Genomic DNA, 22,340 nt, shown 5'->3' with positions numbered 1-22,340 from the left:
ATTGGTGGTGGATTCTTTACCAGCTGAGCCACCAGGGAAAAGCCCCAGATATACATAAACATATAGCTATTATTTTTCAGGTTCTTTTTCATTCAGGTTATTACAGGATACTGAGTAGAGTTCCCTGACCTATACAGTAGTTATTTATTGGTTACCCATTTTATATATAATAGTGTGTACCCATTGATCCCAAACTCCTAATTTATCCTTTCCCCCTTTCCTCTTCAGTAATCATAAATTTTACAAAGAAAGCAAACCTATTAATTTTTTATGATCCTCTCACTTTGGCATCTTACAGTTGAGGAATGTAGATTACAGAGAAATTAAATTATTTTCTCACTCATCTATTAAAAGGGAGATCCAGAATTTGAACTCCCCAATACCAGGTTACTTTTGTAGATAAATTTAGTTTTTAGTTCTCATGGCCATGACATCTACTTTTCCTTTGCCCTCCTATTCAATTGCTTGTTTTTTCACTGTAGTGATGATGCAAATATGCACAGAACATTTCCAAAGACAGTTTGGTTTTGAAAAATTTAAGACCTTCTTTGGTTTTGGTTTTGTAAATTGTGCTTGCTTCATCAAGTACTGCTCAAGTATAGTTAAGAATTCCTGTGTCAAACTGCTCCCAACCTAGTGGAAATGACTTTTAAATGTTTTTCTTTCACTGTTTTAGTTGATAACACCAAGGACTGTTTCAGATAAAATTTTAGGTCTGCTTTAAACCTTAGTTCAGTGAGGAAAAGATCAAACATATGGCTCCATCAGGCTCCACTAAATGGTCCATGGCTTCGGAATGTTTTAGGCTGCTTGGGTCCTGAGTCATGTCACCTGGGTCCCTTCTCCTAACATGGCAAATCAGATAAAGTTAACTATATGTCTCCATTCTTTGGGGTCTCCACTCTATCTGCAGAGCCTTCTATCTCATCTTATAGATCTGCAAATAAAAAATAACTCTCCTTCTTTTTGAATATTGAGTCTCTTTTAACATTACTTCCCCAAAGTCTTATCCTTTGTACAGTATAAGTTGATGGTAGCTAGCTGAATAGATGAATGTAATAGACCTTTGAGGAGAAGTGATCCCAAAATAGCAACTACAAGCTTGAGAGACATGTGAAAAAGTGACATGATTGTGTGGCCAGGGAAACATAATCAAAATCCTCTGCAAACAGCAGTTTGATTCACTCATTATATTTTGATTCTTTAACTTTCTTTTGCTGTGTGCTGACATTAGAAATGTATGAATTTATAGACTTACGTGCAAACACCTTTGTTTTATTCTGTATCATCAGAGAAGATAGTAAGGGGGGTTAGAATGTAAAGAGTCATTGAGAAAGGAAAGTGTTTCTCCTGAGTGCCTTCAATTTTCTTTTCTTTTTTTTTGGTTGAATGCTTAATCTTCGCTCACTTTTTCCTTTGGTGAAGCCCTTCCCATACTGAATGCTGCCTTAGTGCCATCCCTTCCTAGGGAACAAATGACCAGAGCTGGACTTAATTTACTAAACACTGAGGGAGAGAATCACATCACATCACTTAAAAGTGGAAAATTAGACTATCAAGTATTGAAGTGCCTCTACCCTCCCTTCTCCAGGACTTTCCATCAATCATTTCATCTACTCTCATTCCAGAATCTCCTTCCTTTGACCTTCTCACTTGTGCACTAGCCTTTGAAGCCCTCCTCTTGACTTAACTTCATCATCAAGGCTCAGGAAAACTTTTCCTCAACTCTGGTGCCATCATACCTCCACCAACTTAAGTTATGGCATATTTCATAACCTTTTACTGTCCCTTTAAAGCCAGGGGGGAAAGTTTTATCATGTGCCATTTTATGTGGCAAGTAACCTTGATAACAGCATAAACATTTAATTTTAGATGTAGGTTTTGTTCAACAATTAACCTATGAAGGATCAAGAGAATGTCCTAGAGTTATGTTGAGCATCTCATATATAGATTATATATATTTAATATATAGTATATATATAAAATACTAAGAACCTTTCAGGATGTGATAGGTAACATTGTTAAGTGACAATATTATCTAGGGGTTGCAATATAGTAAATCACTATATACTAAATGAAATTCTTGCCCAAATTAGCTTTCTGATTCACTTTTCCAACTCAGGTGAAATTAGGAATTTCCTTCTATCATTCTCATAAGAGAGTAGATCCTAATTTTTTTGGCCCTGTGGCATGTAGGATCTTAGTTCCCTGACCAGCTATTGAATCTGTGTCCCCAGCTTTGGAAACAGAGTCTTAACCACTGGATTACCAGGCAAGTCCCAGCAGATTCTGATTTAACTCTTCTAGATTTCATTTTCTTAGGACAAGCTATAATCTGTCATCAGTGATTCTGGGAAATAATTTGTTATACAGGCAACTGTGCATACTGTTCCATCTGACATTTACTCTTAAATCATTTGTCGAAAGAATGCCTACTCTGGGCAGTTAGACAGTCTGCTTTACAGAGAAAGCCAGGGGCATATAATTCTTACCCTTGAGGAACTTTCAGGGCAGTGGAATAGTAGAGGCTAATTATTTAGCAATAAATGCATTAGTGTGATAAGTTTCATTATACATATAAGCACAGGTTTGTCAGACTTAGGATGCACTTGGGCTGGGATAGTTTAATTTCAAGGAAAATTATAGGTAAGTTTTGAAGAAACAGAAAAAGTAACTAAAGGTAGTATAGTACAGTTAAGTGCTACCATTTATTCATACACAGAAATGTAATAATATAAAAATTGCTACTTCTTCAAAATACAGGTATCTTAGTGTAGTTTTTGCAGTTTTCATGTGTGCAATTTACACGATATGTAGACAGGGAAGAAGATCAAATCCAGATCATGAAGCTCATTGTATGTGAAATAACAATGAAACAGCTTTGTCTATAACAGGGATTGTGGACGTGGAATATACACTCAGAATGAAACCTGGCATAGCTTTTTTGAAATGTGTTCATTATTATTTAAAGTACAAAATCTAACACCATTGGGGAATAATCATGTTCCTTAACATTCCTCCAACCTGATTCTTAGATAACATGTGGTCAAGCCGGCTTTCCTTGCATTTCAAATTTTTGTTTCAGACAGGCGTGTTCCTTTTGGTGTCTGAGTGTTTGTAAGAAAGCTCAAACATTTTTACCTCATAAACTTCCCTTAAGTTTCTGCTCTTGGTAAAGTTAGTCAGAATTCTGACTTGGGGTGGTATAGCATTTAGTAGATAGCACAATGATATATTACAAGTCCTAGATAATATTGTCTTCCAAAAATGTCAAGTGTCAGAGAAAGACAAATATCATAAGATGTTGTTTATATGTGAAATCTGAAAAAAATGGCACAAATAACCTTATTTATAAAGAGAAACAGATCTAGAAAACAAACTTATAGTTACCAAAGGGGAAAGGTGGTGGAGGGATAAATTACGGGTCTGGAATTAACATATACACACTACCATATATAAAATAGGTAATCAGCAAGGACCTACCATATAGCACAGTGAACTATACTCTGTAATAACTTATAAAGGAAATGGATACCCTATAATAACCTATAGTGGAAACAAATCTAAAAAAGAATATCTGTATCTATATATATCACTGAATTACTTTGCTGTACAACTAAAAGTCTCTTGATGAAAGTGAAAGAGGAGAGTGAAAAAGTTGGCTTAAAGTTCAACATTCAGAAAACGAAGATCATGGCATCTGGTCCCATCACTTCATGGTAGATAGATGGGGAAACAGTGGAAACAGTGTCAGACTTTATTTTTGGGGGACTCCAAAATCACTGCAGATGGTGATTGCAGCCATGAAATTAAGACATTTACTCCTTGGAAGGAAAGTTATGACCCACCTAGATAGCATATTCAAAAGCAGAGACATTACTTTGCCAACAAAGGTGCATCTAGTCAAGGCTATGGTTTTTCCTGTGGTCAGGTATGGATGTGAGAGTTGGACTGTGAAGAAAGCTGAGCGTGGAAGAATTGATGCTTTTGAACTGTGGTGTTGGAGAAGACTCTTGAGAGTCCCTTGGACTGCAAGGAGATCCAACCAGTCCATCCTAAAGGAGATCAGTCCTGGGTGTCTATTGGAAGGACTGATGCTGAAGCTGAAACTCCAATACTTTGGCCACCTCATGCGAAGAGTTGACTCATTGGAAAATATCCTAATGCTGGGATGAATTGGGGGCAGGAGGAAACGGGGACGACAGAGGATGAGATGGCTGGATGGCATCACCGACTCGATGGACATGAGTTTGAGTGAACTCCGGGAGTTGGTGATGGACAGGGAGGCCTGGCGTGCTGTGATTCATGGTGTCTCAAAGAGTCGGACATGACTGAGCGGCTGAATTGAACTGAACTGAACAACTAAAAGTAACACAACATTGTGAATCAACTATATTTCAATACATTTTATATTTATTTCATTGGAGAATAATTACTTTATAGTACTATGATGTTTTTTGCAATACATCAACATGAATTTGTCCCCCCATCCTGCACCCTCTTCCACCTCCCTCACCACCCTATACCTCTAGGCTGACTCAGAGCACTGGTTTTGGGTGCCCTGCTTCATGGATCAAACTTGATTTTTAAAAGTATCATAAAACAAAATTAAATTAAAAATAAAAGAAATGGGGGAAAAGTCTCATATACTGAAGTCTTCTTAGCATTGTATACACTATATCTCATATAATTATCTCAACAACACTTGGGGTTGGTTTTATTATCTCTTTGCCTCAGAAAAGGAAACCAAGGCTCTGAAATGCTAAGCGTCATGGATAAAGTCTAAGGGGCTAGAGTGGGAAATTCCAGCTGGGTAGAAATCTGTACCCTTGCTGACTGCATCCAAGGAGTTGCTGAGTTTGCATTTTGTATAGCAGCCAGTGAGGATGCCAAAGAGACCCCTCCCAGGACATCTCAAATCATAATCACTGCAAGGCGTTTTTTGCTTTCTGCTAAGCCAAGTAGAGCCTCAACTGTCTTCCAAGACTCTAGTAATTGATATTTTATTCTGTTTTGAGCAACCTCTGTAACTGAGTTACTTGCTATCATATATTTCAGTGTTGTTGTTGTCTGGTCATTAAGTCATGTCAGACTCTTTGCAACCACATGGACTGCAGCAACACCAGGATTCCCTGTCCTTCACCATCTCCTGCAGTTTGCTCAAACTCGTGTCCATTGAGTCAGTGGTGCCATCCAGCCATCTCATCCTCTGTCATCCCCCTCTCCTCCCGCCTTCAATCTTTACCAGCATCAGGGTCTATTTCAATGAGTCGGCTCTTTGCATCAGGTGGCCAAAGTATTCTAGCTTCAGCATCTGTCCTTCCCATAAATATTCAGGGTTGATTTCCTTTGATGAGGTTTGATGGGTGCCAAGTGAATAAGAAAAAATGAGTATGCTCTGGGTATAGATGAAAGTAAAGCAGCTCCGAAGATGGATGAGAGTGGAGGGAGGAACATGATTCCTTTGAATAAAGGGAAGCCTCAGAGAGACATCTGAACAGGTGTACTATAGAGCTGACTTCTGCAGGGGTTTCCATCCCTGTCGAAGAACTAAAAAGGAAGAAAGAAAGAAATGAGAAAACTTGTAATGAATAACAGTCTCACAGTGAATGATTGTTTGCACAGGAACTTCTCTTCAATAGAATGACTCAGCCTCTAGACCTCCTCTCAGTCGGGGGTTTTCTGACTTAATAACTTCAGACGAATGGGCTGCTGAGAGCAGGAAGGGAGGTTGGCAAACAGCTCATGCCTAGAGATCTCACAAGACAGCATTTGGAGGTGGAAAAACAGTCATTTGGGTGGAAGGGAACAAATTGGGACACAAAGGATGGTTGTAGCACAATAAAAACAATGTTGGGTGCTGAGATGGAGGAGCAGAAAGATGGTCCAAAGTGTGCCTCCTCTCGATGGCTCCGGACCCAGATAAAAAGTTTTCTCATCCAATTAACCAGGTAGAACTAAGATGAAGCTCTCTTTTCTAACAGCAGGACATACTTGAATTTATTCATAAGCAAGCGTAGATATTTTATGTGATTTTCAATCACTCTGTTCTTTGCCTCTTGTCTTCACTTCTGCCTTGTATAAATGACATGGCACAGAATAGAAAGGGAAAATGGTATAAAGTTTATATTCTGGTCATCTGATCATTGAAAAAAAGAAATCTATTGTTCTTTTTTTTTTTAAGCAGGATATTTAGGTTATTCTTTTTTACTCAGTGTGTGGCATCCTGGAGCTTCAAATCACTGTTAGCCCTTGATTGCACTCTCTGCCACCAAGAAATTATCTAATAAATGGTGCTGAAGCCATGAATGTATAATGGGTGAATGACTTCCAGTAAAGGCATTTTTACCTCTCTGTTTTTTGCAAATTGGGCTATGATCATTCTAAGATTAACAGATATTTACTGCAATGTTGACTGTTACCCACCTTTTATTTTCTCACCAGAAATATTTACTCAAAGTTTAAACTTTTTTGCTGCAGATTGATTTTCTCTCAGCTATCAAAGCAGTCAGAAGTGGACACGCCAATCCCAAAGCTATATTTTTATACATTTGCCTTGAGCTGTTTTCTTTGTAAAGACAGGTCTAATCCAGTCCAAGAACCTTGACCTTCACAAGGGCCCTTCACTCCTTACCTTGGAGACTTAATGAGACAATTGCCTTGGGGAAAATGATGCTGGTTACATCCAAGGGTTTATGGTTTTGCTGTTTCTTCACATAGGCTGTTCTTTGATCTTTCAGACCTCTTTTGATTTCCCCAAAACCACTGCCTCTGGGATTCCCACCCTCAGTGAAGCGATGGTGCTTCAAACTAGGTAATGTCATAAGATGGGGCAGGAATTCTGAAATGTGGAAAAGAAAGACTCTATTTCTTATTTTAAAAAATAGTACTGTACAATCTCTACTGGAAGAAATTTTTTATTCATAGATCTGTTTTTGAACTATTCCAGTGATTATGAAGGGTTCTCTGGGTTTTTACTCTCTCAGTCCTCGATTTCCATGTGCATCTAGCAATATAATCAGAGCCAGAGCCTTGCATTGGAAAAAGTGTGCTTGGCACATGGAAAGTTCTTCATACATTAACTTCTGAGTGAATGAGTGAATCAATGAGTTTTTTTTTTTTTCCTTTCTCCCCATACTCTCATCCTGGACAAATATGCCTTCTCCTTGCTGGTTATGTTCTGCTCTTTTATTCCGTAAATTGTCACTGAAAGCATATATCCTGGAGCAACTTGATACTAACTTGTTTATACTAACAACCCTATATGACTGGGTTTCAGATTGTTTTTAAATAGAGTGTTTTGCAGTGTATCTGATAGGAGATGAAAGAAGGCATCACACACTGAAGAATAAAAGGAACAATACAAAAATTGGAAAGCACAACTTATAATCAGGGATTGATATTTTAAAACTAACATATCACATCACCACTTTATAGAAATCTAGATGGAGTACAATAGTTAATACTTTGCCAAGGGTAGCATTAAGGGATAATTTTGTTTTTGTGTTTTTTATTCAATAATGCTACCATTCTATTAATAACATCTAATTTCAAAATATCTAATAGGCAATTTAAGACCTATTGGTTCTAGGAAACAAAACATAGCTATGAGATATGCTTCTTCTTCTTCTTTTTTTTTTTTTTTTTTACAATTATAAAGATCAAAGATGTAGACTGAGGCTTCTATTGCCTCCGTTACCTGTCCACCTGTACAACTTCATCATCTCTAGATTTTATGTAGAGTCACATTTCTTGGGTAATTGAAGAACTGTGAGTATCCGAAATAGATAGAACTCAAAGTCAATGTCAAGGTTAAAAATCTGCATTTCTTTAGTAAATTTTATACAACATTTTGATGTGGGCCATTATTGTATACCAAAATATTATAATTCTACTTAGTGCAATGAGTCTTTGGCTTCTATTTTAATGTGCTGACTTATCACTCAGTATATGGCATTACTCCCCTAAAAGTAGCCTTAGAATAAAATTAAATGAGCTGCTTACCTTTTTGGACACTCTTTAAGTTTGCTTATAGCTGTCAGTTTTGACTCACTTAGCAATGTGTGGGGAGAATAATTTTTTCTGATTTTTAAAATTTAGAAATTTTTAAAAATCACAATATATATGTTTATTATATCCTTATTATAAATATTCAAATATTGCAGAAATAGTAAATAAAAAAGAAGCTCCTCCTTTATCATCACAGGAATTATTTTATTTATACCTAATATGTAAAATTTTAACATTTTACATATTACCTTGAGATAGTAATAGTGGAGCATGTTCAGTGAAAGTGTGAAAGTGAAAGTGTTAGTCGCTCAGTCACATCCGACTTTTTGCTACCCCATGAACTGTAGCCCACCAGGCTCTTCTGTCCATGGAATTCTCCAGATAAGAGTACTGGAGCGGGTAGCCATTCCCTTCCCCAGGGGATCTTCCTGACCCAAGGATCAAACCCTGGTTTCCTGCCCTGCAGGCAGATTCTTTGTGGTCTGAGCCACCAGGGAAGCCCACATGTAGGGTACATCTACATAAAATATCTTCCTATGTATTTGTCATAATATTAAAGTTTATTCATTTTTCATTGTTTTAATACAAAACATATCATTCTTCAACTTGCTTTCTATATGAAATATGTCTCAGAGAGCTTTGACTTAGCATCTTTAAATAAGCATAAGCATGAATGCATCCTGTCCATTTTAATGGCTGTAAGGTATAGTTGTACCATAGCTTATAGCTTGTCATAGCATTATAAACATTTTATTTGTAAATGATATTTTACTATTAGAAAAAGTGTTGCAATGAACATTTCTAAGTCTTGACATACTTTTAAAAAAAGATTTAATTATTAGCATTTCCATTGCATAGCTTTCTAGTGTAAGATTGTTAAATCATCCACTTTTCTACGTTGATAGATGTGGCCAAATTGCAGAAGGGACTTTGGACTGTATACAGACCACAAAGGTGTCAGTTCAGAGCTGGCCTCCCTGACCCTGGGGTGAGCAGGTGGCTTTACCACAGAACTCACTAGACCTGCAGAATTCCTTAGCGTCAAAACAGAGCCACACAGACCCTTCAATTGACCCAACTTTGATTGCCAAGGAGAAGGATGGGGAAAAGGAATAGTTGGGAGCTGGGAATGGACAGGTATATTTAAAATGGGTAATCAACAAGGACCTACTGTATAGCACAGGGAACTCTGCTCAATGTTATGTGGCAGCCTGGATGAGAGGGGAGTTTTGGGGAAAATGGATACATGTATATGTATGGTCGAGTCCCTTTGCTGTCAACATGGAATTATCACAACATTGTTAATTGGCTACACTCCGATACAAAATAAAAAGTTAAAAAAACAAAAACAGAGCCACACAGGGAGACATTTATTACAACCTCTTTTCACTCAGAAATTTCTAGAACCTTTTGCCAGGTGTGGACCCTGATGATGTTGGACCCTCCTTTAAATTTTTTTTTTTTCTGCGTTTGTCATTTCTACTGTGCCTGTTGGTGTTCCAAGTGACATTCCTGCTATTTACAGATAAACCCCAGTGTCTTGGCCTTGTTTTCAAAGAGTAGAAGGAGGAGAAAGAGGAGAGAGTAAGGAGGAGAAAAAGAAAAGGAAGAATTAATTTTCTCTCTTTTGTAAACCTGTCTTATAGATTTGTAGTGAAAATATTACAAAGTAATATATGAAATAAATACACAGAACACACATAACTATGGCTACTTATTCTGGCTGCACTCTCATTTTCTGTATCTAAACTGTGATTTATCTCTATGTCATATTTTATTTTGTAATGGGATGATCAAATCCTGAATTTGTCACTTACTATCATTTAGCCTCTCTGAGTTTCAGCTTCTTATTTGATTTAAGAAAATGGAAAGAAACAGAAGAAAAGAATGCCCATCTCTGGGGAGTGCTGGTTGAGTTGGCATGAATTTGCTCATCTAGCAGATCTACCAGATATTTAGTTCTCAAAAATGTGTTAGTCATTGGTTTTATTATTATTTTATTACTTTTACAGCATCTTAAACCAAGAGGCAATATCAATTTATAGAATTTAGACTAACTTCTTTTGGTTTGTTTTTAATTTTCATTGGAGTATAGTTTTTTCTATTTTACAATGTTGTGTTAGTTTCTACAGCAAGATGAATGAACACACAAATATATATCCCCTCTTTTTTGGATTTCCTTCCCATTTTGGTCACTACAGAGCATTGAGTAGAGTTCCCTGTGCTGTATAGTAGGTTATCATTAGTTAACTACTTTAATTAACTTCTACAAAAACTGTACATACCTATATGCAATAAAATAAGAAAATGAACTAGTGTATCAGAGTAATCAAATATATCATTCATCCATCACACTCTAGGTAAAATAAGGAAAAAGCACTGAAGACCTCTCTCCCCAGAATTGGGCTGCCCTCTGAAAGTTCACTGGTAAAACTCATGCTGTCATGGTTGGGGCTAGGTCTGTGAGCTAGAGATAAACCAGAAGACTGCTTGCTAAACGTGTCACCAAAGAGTCTGTGGGCTCCCAGAATTCCTGTCAAGGTGACCTATGTGTAATCTCAGAGAATACAGGGCTGGAAAATGATTGCAAATTATAAAACTGAAACTTAATCAATTGAAGTGTATCTTGTGTGGAGAAAGCCTGTGTGAACAGAATGGGAGAGTCAGCCTGAGAGCCAGGAGGACAGCTCAAGGACTCAGGACTGGGTTATTCTGGTTCTCTCTGGAGATATTAAATAAACATGGGAAGCACAGCTTCCACTCATGAGACAGCCACTCTTTGTAAGCAGCACACAAGGCCTGGAGGATAGGAAAGCACGCTGGTTACAGCAGAAACTTTGGTTTCTACCCTAGCTTCTCCTGGGCTTCTCCCATGGCTCATCAGGTAAAGAACCCACCAGTAATGCAGGAGATGTATGAGATGTGGGTTTGATCCCTGGGTCGAGAAGACCCCTGGAGAAGGGCATGGCAACCCATTTCAATATTCTTGCCTGAAAAATCCCACAGACAGGGGAGCCCAGTGGATTATGGTTCATGGGATTGCAAAGAGTCTGGGATGACTGAAGCGAGTCAGCACACACTAGCTTCTCCACTTGCCAACACCATCCCCTGAGAGGTCACCTCTTTCCTTAGTTTCCTCTGCTTACAAGCAGGCAATGTTATAACACCGTCGTAGGACTGTTGTGAGGGTGGAATGATAACAGATGTAAAACTCTTATTTGTGTTCTCGCCTGGCCAGGGAAAGGCAAGAGGTGGCTCCCATCTCAGGTCCTGCAATGTGAGATGCTCAGCGGAATCCCAGAGCCAGCAGTAGGGTCTAAGAATAGCAGCCCCACACCCACGCAGGGCCTCTATCTTATGGGCCTTTTTCTTTTAGGAAGAACTCCTCCTATAAAAGACAAGGGTGGCTTTAAATAGCAATTTTTGTCTACTCTAATATGTTAAATATTTTGAAATTTGGACCCTTCCTGTAAGAGATAGAGATTTCTTTACAAGGTTTGAAGCAATGAAGCACATCTTGTCCACATGTATGTGTATGTTTCTGAGCATGTGGAGAAGTGTGAGAGGGGGCAGGGCTGAGGGAGGAGCAGCCAAAGCAGGTCAGGTAACTCTCACCTGGGCCCAGGCAGACTCTGAGCCTCAGAGGATGAAGCCAGGAGGATGAGGATAAGGCAGTGAATAGCGGTGTAAAGAAAGGGAGCTTGATGGACATTGTTGATCAACAATGAGGGAGAAACTGAGGAAAAGAGGAGAAATGAAGCCCCACAGGTATTCCGCCTCAGCAGCTGGGGAGCCCAGGGCCAAGTCTTTCACAGAGTAACAAGTAGGGTGGCCGATCCCTGGGAAGGTGACCAGTGGAGGAGGTTTGGGCAAATGAGTTAGAGATAACTATTGACATGTAAAAAGATGTTTTGTAGACAGCTGAATGAGTATGTATTCATGACAAAATGCATGTGAGTGTGTGCATGTGCGTGTGAGCATGTGTGTGTGAAATAGGAAAGAAGGCAACACTAAAGTGCTGCAACATGTGGAATAAGTCGGACGCTGCCATATTCTGTGGAAAAGAGCAATTCAGTGACATTTCATGGGCGTGGAAGGAGAAAAGGCTAATTTTGGTTAGGGTGAGAGAGGAGAAAAAGTATGCAGACATTTTGTGAAGAGATTTTATGGCACTACCGAATCTTCTTTCCTTTCCTGTGCTATCAGGAACAGGTTAATCAATGATGACTACAAAAACCTTAATCCTTGCTAATACTTTTAAAATTCCATTTTATACTCATAAGCTCTGTAAGGCCATTTGCATTTCTTACTAATGAAGTAGCATTGGGTAAACTTTGACTGTATTCATATACCAAGACCTGATTTTGTTTTTTCACATCTACGTGAGAGGAGCCCTGTGCCTTCAAGTTTAAAAAAATATTTATAGAAAAAAATACAGTTTCCAAAAATATTAAATATATGCCAACACTGTTTTGTTTTGCCCTTCATGTAAGAAGCATGGGCATAAGAAAAACAAATAATGCATATTAAATGCATATATGTGGAATCTGGAAAAATGGTATAGATGAATATTACAGGGCAGGAATAGAGATGCAGACATAGAGAACAGATACATAGACAAAGCGGGGCAGAGGGGTGGGATGAATTGGGAGATTGAAACTGACATATATACACTACAGTGTGTAAAATAGGTAGATAGTGGGAACCTGCTGTATAGCACAGGGAACTCAGCTCTGTGATGACTTAGATAGGTAGGATGGGGGAGGGAGTGGGAGGTCCAAGAGGGAGGGGATATAGGTATATGTGTGATTGATTCACTTTGTTTTACAGCAGAAACTAACACAATATTGTAAAGCAACTCTATACACCCTCCCCCAAAAAAGAAATACTAGGAACTGAAATAAAGACTCCAGATAGATACGGCCTGATCAGTGGAGGAGGGGCATAAGTGAAGGGATATTATCCTCTGGGGTAGACTACAGTGACCACAGTCAATGTTTTCACATTTTCATCCAAGTGACCCTGGAGCTTTTTTGTCAATCAAGTGACCCTGGAGCTTCTTGTCATCTGATCCCTTAGGTTGTTTGTGTTTATCTGGAAGTCTTAATAAGGAAGACAAGAAGGAAATAACTGTCTTAACCAAAGTTAAGTTATAATTTCTGGCAAATATCAATATGGTATTTAGAGTTGTTAGGTTGTTTGTGGGCATCAAACAGCCTTTCTTCCTTCACATCCACAGCAAATGGACAGTATTATGTAACCCACTGAACAGAAAGGTGTGCAGAGTCTCTTGAGATCAGTCCATTCAGTTTCAAACAAGAGCTTCTGAGGGACCTGAGGTCTTGAGTTCTTTGCATAATTTTCTAGGTTTATCTACTTTATGAATAATATGTTATTGGTTACATTTGAGTGACTGAGAGAAGAATATAAAAAGGAAAAAAAATCCCATTTAATCAGCTCAGTCACCCAAGTGATGTTATAAAATAATTGCAGCAGTTACCCAAAAACTGGCTGATGGAAAAATGGCAGCATATAAGTTTTGCTACACTTTAATGACACATTAAGAAATCAGTGACCTCTGTTCTGCAGTCCTGATTTTGGTAAATTCTTCAGATTCAGATAGTAAAACTAAAAAAGAGACTACTTTGGCTAATTATATGCCATAAGTTTGCTCTTGAGAAAATTTGAGTCTTTTTCTTAATGTTCATGTTTTATCATTAGAACACATGCATGTCTTTGTTTGAATTATTTTTATAGTTTTTAATAAAATATAATTGCTTTTCAGTGTTTTACTAGTTTCTGCTGTACAGTGAAGTAAATCAGTCATGTAGATATCCACATACCCCTCCCCTGCTCCTCACATTGCCTGGAGGAAATGGTGAAAATGAAAGTGTTAGTTGCTCAGAAGTGTCTGATCTGTCACCCCATGGACTGTAGTCTGCCAGGCTCCTGGCTCCATGGAATTCTCCAGGCAAGAATCCTGGAGTGGGTAGCCATTCCCTTCTCCAGGGAATGTTCTTGACCTAGGTAGGGGTTGAACCCTGGTCTCCCACATTGTGGGCAGATTCTTTACTGTCTGAACCACCAGGAAATCAGCCATATGTATACGTATATCTCCTCCCTCTAGGACCTCTCTCCGTCCCCCATCCCACTCCTCCAGGTCATTACAGAGCACTGAGCTGAGCTCCCTGTGCTACACAGTAGCTTTATGCTAGCTATTCACTTTACATAGACGCAGATGATACCACTGTAATTATAGAAAGCAAAGAGAAACTAGAGAGGCTTTTGATGAAGGTGAGAGAAGAGAGTGAAAAAGCTGGCTTAAAACTCAATATTAAAAAAACTAAGATCATGGCATCCAAGCCCATAACTCCATGGCAAATAGAAGGGGGAAAAGTAGAATCAATGATACATTTCCTCTAATTGGGCTCTAAAATTACTGTGGATGGTGACTGCAGCCATGAATTTAGAAGACAACTGCTTCTTGGCAAGAAAGCTATTACAAACCTAGACAGTGCATTAAAAAGCAAAGACATCACTTTGTCAACAAAGGGCTATATGGTTGAGGCTATAGTCTTTCCAGTAGTCAAGTACAGAGATGAGAACTGGACCTATGCTGAAGAATTGATGCTTTTGAACTGTGGTGACGAAGAAGACTCTTGCAAGTCCCTTGGACAACTAGGAGATCAAACCAGTGGATCTTAAAGGAAATCAACCCTGAATACTCATTGGAAGGACTGATGCTGAAGCTGAAGCTGAAGCTCCAATACTTTGGCCACCTGATTTGAAGAGTTGACTCACTAGAAAAGACCCTGATGCTGGGAAAGATTGAGGGCAGGAGGAGAAGGGGGTGACAGAGGATATGGTTAGATGGCATCACCAATTCAGTGGACTTGAATTGGGCAAACTCCGGGAGATGGTGAAGGACAGGGATGCAGTCCATGTGGTCACAAAGAGTCAGACATGATTTGGTGACTGAAGAACAACAGTGTGGTGGTGTAAATATGTTAACTGTAATCTCCCAATTCATCTCATCTTCCCCTTCCCCTCCCTGAGCCCATATGTCCATTCTCTACCTCTGTATGTCTATACCTGCCCTGGAAATTACCATGACATACCAAATTACCTGGAAATTGTATAGACATATAGAATGTGTCTCTAGTATATTCTTTGTGCCCTTTGAGCTTCCATAGCTGGGACTCTGACTGGCCTGCTCAGTCATGCCAGCTGTGGGCTTCTTTTCTTATTTCCCCTTTAAAATTCTTTGTATTTAAAATTTTTTTTTCTTTTTTTATTTTGTATTGGGGTTTAGCTGATTAACAAACAATGTTGCAATATTTTCCAGTGTACAGCAAAAGGACTCAGCCCTACATATATATGTATCCATTCTCCCCCAAACTCCCTGCCAACATTTTTATTTCAAATGTGACTGGGAATTTCTATAGCTATTTATTGAATCCCTATTATGCAATAGTTGACTTGCTAACTTTTATATACATTATCTACTTTGACTTTTTACAACAATATCAAATTAGTATTATTATCCCCATTTAAGAGATTAGGGTTAGCAAGAAGATCTAACCAGTCCATTCTAAAGGAAATCAGTCCTGAATATTCATTGGAAGGACAGATGCTGAAGCTGAAACTTTGGCCACCTGATGTGAAGAACTGAGTCATCTGAGAAGACCCTGATGCTAGGAAAGATTAAAGGCAGGAGGAGAAGGGGACAACAGAGGATGAGATGGTTGGATGGCATCACCAACTCAACAGACATGAGTTTGTGTAAGCTCTGGGAGTTGGTGATGGACAGGGAAGCCTGGTGTGCTGGGGTCACAAAGCGTCGGACACAAATGAGTGACTGAACTGAAGAGATTAGGAAATTGAGTCCCCCAGTGACCTCATGACATCATACAAATAGTGTGCTGAGGCACATGGATTTAACCTGTGCCCTCTAGCCTAATTGCAATGTCTTCCCACTACAACAAAATCATTTCTGTACTTAAAAAGTACATAAGCACCCTTTAGGAAGACTCTTGTATATTGTTCCAAAGAAAGACAAAGTCTGTAAAGTGTTTGACCTTGAGAAGACAAGCTCTTCTCAAAAGCCAAAGAAAAACAACTTTGTATGTAGAACATCAACTCTGCAGCTGCATACTTCCTGTCTATTAATAGGTACACCATAATTTGTATCATTTTTATGCCATCTCCCCAAATATTCTACCCATTAATTCTTTGAAGTGTTTTAATCAGTCTTGTCATTCACACATTGAATTAAATCCAGTTTTATTCTCAGTGCCACCCTAAGTGCATGAATAAATTTGAAAAGTCCTCTGATGCCTGAGGGGCTTGCAAGACACCCCTCACCTGTCTTATTGGCCAGTGGAATGTTGGTTACTACCACACTTATTTTTTTTTTAAGAATTTTAAATCCATTTTTAAGGTTTAAAAATTGAGTAGTTTTATATTGTTATTCCAGTCTGGCCCACTGGTCTTACATTTGTGAAGAGCATAATTACGTGTTAGAAATGGTCATAACTGCCTCCTGAAGACAGAACACCATCTTTATCCCAGTCTTCCTCTCTTTCTCCCTCTTTTTCCCACGTGATACTGAAGCTGTGTGTCAGGTTCCACTTATCATAACATAAAGGTGGCTTCACTCATTTTTATTGTTTTTTTTTTTTTTGCCCCTGTAGTCATTTGAGTTTATGAAGTTCTTTCTTTCTGTTATTTGAAAGAGCTTTTTATTCTTAGAGTGATTTTGTGTATTCCAACACTTTGATAGATGGACATCAAATTGATGTAGAAAACATGCCATAGCGTATGAGGGAAGCCGTGGTTGACATTGATTGACAGACTCCAGAATCTACCATTTCCACCTTGAGAATGAAACAAACAAACAAACAAAAAAAAACGTGGAGAAATAAAATCCTTTAGAGTTTAAATTTAAGTTTCTTCAGGAGACTATATGGGTTTGGTCTTTATTCTACTTTGTTCACTTGAAATTTGCTTTGCAATGTCTCCTAGAAAAAATATTGGAACATGAAGATTCAAATTTTATACTGTCTGTCTAACATTCATAGATGTGCTTTCAAATAAACACAAAAACCTTATTCCATATCCTCTGATTAGTTTCTGAATATGGTACTCAAATTATGGATAACAGTTCATTTCTTTACATTTTGTGTGATTAGACTATATATATTAGATTATGTTATATATATTATATATGTTAATGTATTATATATTATATAATAATATATTAATATAATTAAGTTATAAATTATTAATATATCAATATATCATTATTATATATCATTATATTATATATTATATAATATATATATGACTATAACAGTATATGAAGAAAGTGAAGTCGCTCAGTTGTGTCTGACTCTTTGTGACTCCATGGACTGTAGCCTACCATGCTCTTCCATCCATGGGATTTTTCATGCAAAAGTACTGGAGTGGGTTGCCATTTCCTTCTCCAGAGGATCTTCCCCACCCAGGGATCGAACCCGGGTCTCATGCATTGTAGGCAGGTGGCTGTCTGAGCCACCAGGGAAGTCCATAATGGTATATATACAGGTAAATATTTGATTTGTTTATAACCAAAGTGAATTAGTGCATTTTTCTACAAATCTCAGGAGTTGGATGCCTAATCTTAACATTTAATTTTCTACAACATTCTGTGTAGTATGGAGACCTCCAAGACAGACTTGTAACTAGGTGTATGAAAAGATGAATAGACTTGCCTCAGGCTGCAAAGTGATTTGGGGACGAGGATGAGAACTCAAATGAGTGTTAACACTGCTATTTTTGAGCATTTACCACAGATCAGGTACCATGTTAAGTGACTATATCATCTCATTTAATTCTTGCTATTCTTTTGTGATATAGACATTACTTCCATTTTTCAACTGAAGATACTGTAGAATCTTAGAAATAAAATGATTTGCCCAAAGTAGCATAGTTAGAAACTGGGGATCTAGGATTTCAGAACAAATCCACGTGCTTTTAAAGCTTTATCCTTAAAGCACTACATCACACTATGTGGTCCTTGCCATACTTCCCCAATTCATAGTTAGACATATTATTTTCTTTGTCTCAAGACTCAGAGCTGTAAATAATATGTGAATGGTGATGAAATACAACATTGATTTTGAATGTTTTGACAGCTGTGTTGAATTATTTGTAACTACAGAGAGAAGACCACTATTAATTTGCTCCTTTGTGCTCTTATAAAAAAACTATTGCATCAGATACTTTTCCTTGATCATTGTGCCATGGTGTTCTGCCTGTCAGTTCTTAGGTACAGACAAGATGATCCAGCTTGTGCTTACCTGAATCTACATAGGTGGGGAGTTCAGCCCATCCATGTGTAATTTTCAAACTGCCTCATAAGATTCAATTCATTTCATATTAACATTAATGATGTATTGATGATGTATAGTTGTTAAATTTAAGGTTGAGCTATATACTAAGTAACTAGACCTCTGCCCCTTCTGCCATGTGACCATAGGCAAGTTATCCCATATCTCTGAGCCTCAGTTTCCTCATTTGTGATGGAAATAACGGTACCCATTGCACAAGGGTATTACAGATCCCCTAGTATATTTCTGGAGAAAGCAATAGCACCCCACTCCAGTACTCTTATCTGGAAAATCCCATGGACGGAGGAGCCTGGTAGGCTGCTAAGAGGTTCGCTAAGAGTTGAACGCAACTGAGCGACTTCCCTTTCACTTTTCACTTTCGTGCATTGGAGAAGGAAATGGCAACCCACTCCAGTGTTCTTGCCTGGAGAATCCCAGGGATGGGGGAGCCTGGTGGGCTGCCCTCTATGGGGTCGCACAGAGTCAGACACGACTGAAGCGACTTAGCAGCAGCAGCAGTATATTTCTGGCTCTAAATAGCTGCATATTCATTCAATGCCAGTTTCTTACCTACTTTTTTTTTTTAAATTATCAGTTAAATGGTATGTCCTTGCCATTCATCCACAGTCACAACTCAAAAAAAAAAAAAAAAAAAAAGGAGGGGGGGAGGGTGTGTATAGCTTAACCCCATTCATTTTTAATTTTCTTGTCAAAGACTGACTAATCAGTTTCCTAGTTGCATAATTAACAGAGACAAAGCCAGAGTCATTAACTAACAAAATCTTTAAAACGCAGAAGAGAAAAATGAAAAGCAACAAACTACCTAGAGTTTAAAGGTGATAAGAAACATCCTAAGCTGATTAAAACCTGTTGGCAGGTGGCTGAAACGAGTCCTTGGAGTGATTTCAAGGGGTTTTGTGATGCCTGTTTCAAATTTGTTACTGAGATAGCTGATCTCTTCATAGTAAGAGAGGCAATATTTCATGTTCTTTCAGTGCTGCATTGGGCAGGTGGGGTGCTCTCAAGCTACAAAAAGCAGCAACAAGCTCTGTAAGCTATCTACTTTTCTGGAAAGACTTAAGGAAGATGTAAAATCTACTTGTTTTGGAAACTGGCCACGGATTTTGTAATTGGCATCCCAGACTTTCACACATAGATGAAAGGCCTTCTGTTAGTCTCCGCTCTGCCTTCACCCTGTTGCAACTACCTAAATCACTTTTGAAAAGAGGAGGCTTGGTAAAGAATTCCTAGATTATCCACGTTTTTCTCCTCTTTTTTTCTTAAATTTATGTTTTGCAGGACAAATGATACTGGCTTTCTTTCCTTCAAAGACCACTTGCCTGTCACTCAGATAGTTATCACTGATACGGACAGAACAAACTCAGAAGCTGCTTGGAGAATTGGTCCCTTGCGTTGCTATGGCGACCGTGAGTACTAAATTGAAAGAAGCTTTCTCTCTCCTTACATAAGCTCAAGATGTTTTATTCCCTTATCCTTTTCCCCAGCAGTGTCCCCTAGTCCTGAAGTTATCCACATGCCCAGTGCTTTCCTATAACCCATTCCATGCTTAAGAATTTCTTTTTCATTTGCAGGACACTTTTGGAATGCGGTATCATTTTATACAGAAGCCTCTTACCTCCACTTTCCTACCTTCCATGCGGAATTCAGTGCTGATATTTCCTTCTTTTTTAAAACCACGGCTTTATCTGGAGTTTTCCTAGAAAACCTTGGCATTAAAGACTTCATCCGACTGGAAATAAGCTGTAAGTTTTCTCATTTATGAATCTAATGTAACTGATCAACAGAAGTTTTAATCTTATCTTTTCCACAAGCAACTAGTATATATTTCAACCATCAAGTTAATCTCCCTGGGTATCTGTGAAATTAGCAATGGTAATTTCTAGTTTCTTCTTATAGTTTTTATTATTACCTAGCAGTATTTAAAGAGTCATCCTCTCTTCAAACTAGTGCATCCCCTAAATTCCCATAGATATTTATTTGCAGTGTTCTTTATCTGATCCATGGGCATTTATTACATTTTTTTAAAGTTTTCACACCACTACAATCTCTATGGAATGATGAGAACACTAGTATTCTGCATTCTGTTTATACTTAGGGTCAACTTTGTTGCTATACTTTTGCTCCGCAAGGTGCTTCCTATTTCCCATCATCAGGAGTCTGGGCCTACACAATCATTGTTTCTCTACCACTTCACCATGAACAGGGGTGTATCTAGTGAATCTTATGTCAGGATATGGATAATTATTTAACATTCCATTTCCTATAAACAAAGTATATTCAGAAATAATCATGAAGTTAAATGAAAGGTAATAGAACTGCAGATGGAGAAATGTTTTATTAATGAAACTTTGTATGTAATCACGCCAATAAAAAATTCCAGTAGAAAAAAGACAATACAATAATTTTAATCACCTTAATTAATTTTTTTATGTAAAAGGGAAAATACCTACATATTGATCTGTCACATGAATAGTAGTAACATTAAAATTTCTGTTTCTTAGGCTTGGTTTGTGCAATTTTGTGAGTGATGTCATCAAAATTGATTTTCTTTGCGTGTTCATGTTGAAAAGGGAGCATAATGAGATTTATCCATTCATCTCTCATACTGATCAAAGGGTACTTTTTATTAATTTTAAACTTAAAATATGTTGCACATTAAGCAATAGATATATACATTTTAGGAAAGATTGATTTTAAACAAGGCTAAATTTGATAGACATTCATAAAAATTACATTTTACAATAAATTTCAGAAGCTGCAATGCTTTCTATTTTTTCACCACCAATGCTAGCAATTTCAAATATCTCCAAAATTAAAAAAAAATTCACTAAAATACTTGTATTAGAAAATTCATCATGGGTTACTATTCCATTTGGTAAAGCCTTACATATTTCCTAAGGACTTGGAATTACTTAAGCTCTCTTGCACTTCCCTGGTGGCTTAGACTGTAAGGAATCCACCTGCAATGCAGGAGACCCAGGTTCAGCCCCGGGGTTGAGAAGAGCCCCTGGAGAAGGGAATGACAACCCATTCCAGTATTCTTGCCTGGAGAATTCCATGAACATAGGAGCCTGGTGGACTACAGTCTATGGGGTTGCAAAGAGTCAGACATGACTGAAAGATTAACACAAGCTCTCTTCAGGTGCAATTTGTGTTCACAGTCCCTGTGGTACTATATGTTCACCTATTTCAACAGTAGAACTAAGTTAAACAGTGATAGTACAGCAACTGTAAAAACAGAAAATCAAAACTTGAGTTCTTATTCTTAAAAACAAACACATATTTTAGTCTGCATGTTCAGGAGCCAATAATAAGTCAGGAGTTCTCTCTATTAACTTTCCTCTTGAATATAATATGTATTAAGTGGTAGACAATGTACTATTTGAATCTTACATATACATTATTAAAAAGTAATATCAACATCAGCATTTGTTACAAATTTTTTTCTTGGCAGAGGAACGTTTTATTGCTGGCGTTATTTAGAATTATTGGTGTATGGCAATAATAGAAAACCCATCTTTTAGTTGCTCTTGCTAGTTTCCTGATTCTCTGCCTTCAGTGAAGAATTCTTCTGCCCCTTTTTCTCATACACAAATTGGACTGCTCCCACTATCTTGCCCTTATTAAAGTCATGATTAGGGAGATGTGTGCTTTTCATTAGGCATCTCATTTATGTGGATCCAAATGGATATTTTCTTTGGTTTGATTGATGCAATTGACTGTATTACAGTAGTAATATGACTATATGAAATACCCTTGGAAGCTTAAGTAATGTCTTAGCAACAGAAACTTAGAAATTTGAGCACTCCAGAGAAAGATACAAAAGTGCTGGCTGGAAAAGATAGCTGAAGTCTCTGTGTAAGTCTCCTGCAAAGCATGACACAGTTAAGTGTTTCTTCTGCAGTTACAGCACAGTACAAAAAAAAGATCTCTCTAATT

The 22,340-nt window shown here is 37.9% G+C and overlaps 1 protein-coding gene across 2 annotated transcripts in view; it reads left to right on the top strand.

Annotated features, from left to right (window-relative positions):
- Nucleotides 1-22,340, top strand: part of CNTNAP5 (contactin associated protein family member 5) — a 459,549-nt gene that overhangs the window by 253,823 nt on the left and 183,386 nt on the right. For both annotated transcript variants that reach the window (XM_086367026.1, XM_086367025.1), the window contains exons 8-9: nt 19,680-19,807; nt 19,973-20,143. In XM_086367026.1, coding sequence (XP_086223152.1) covers nt 19,680-19,807; nt 19,973-20,143 — 299 coding nt within the window. The remainder of the gene's footprint in view (nt 1-19,679; nt 19,808-19,972; nt 20,144-22,340) is intronic.

Source organism: Bos grunniens, chromosome 2 (assembly GCF_055505025.1).
Source record: "Bos grunniens cultivar Pamir isolate PY7600 chromosome 2, Bosgru_T2T1.0, whole genome shotgun sequence".
Taxonomy (NCBI): Eukaryota; Metazoa; Chordata; class Mammalia; order Artiodactyla; family Bovidae; genus Bos; species Bos grunniens.
This window is presented reverse-complemented; position numbering and strand designations above follow the sequence as displayed.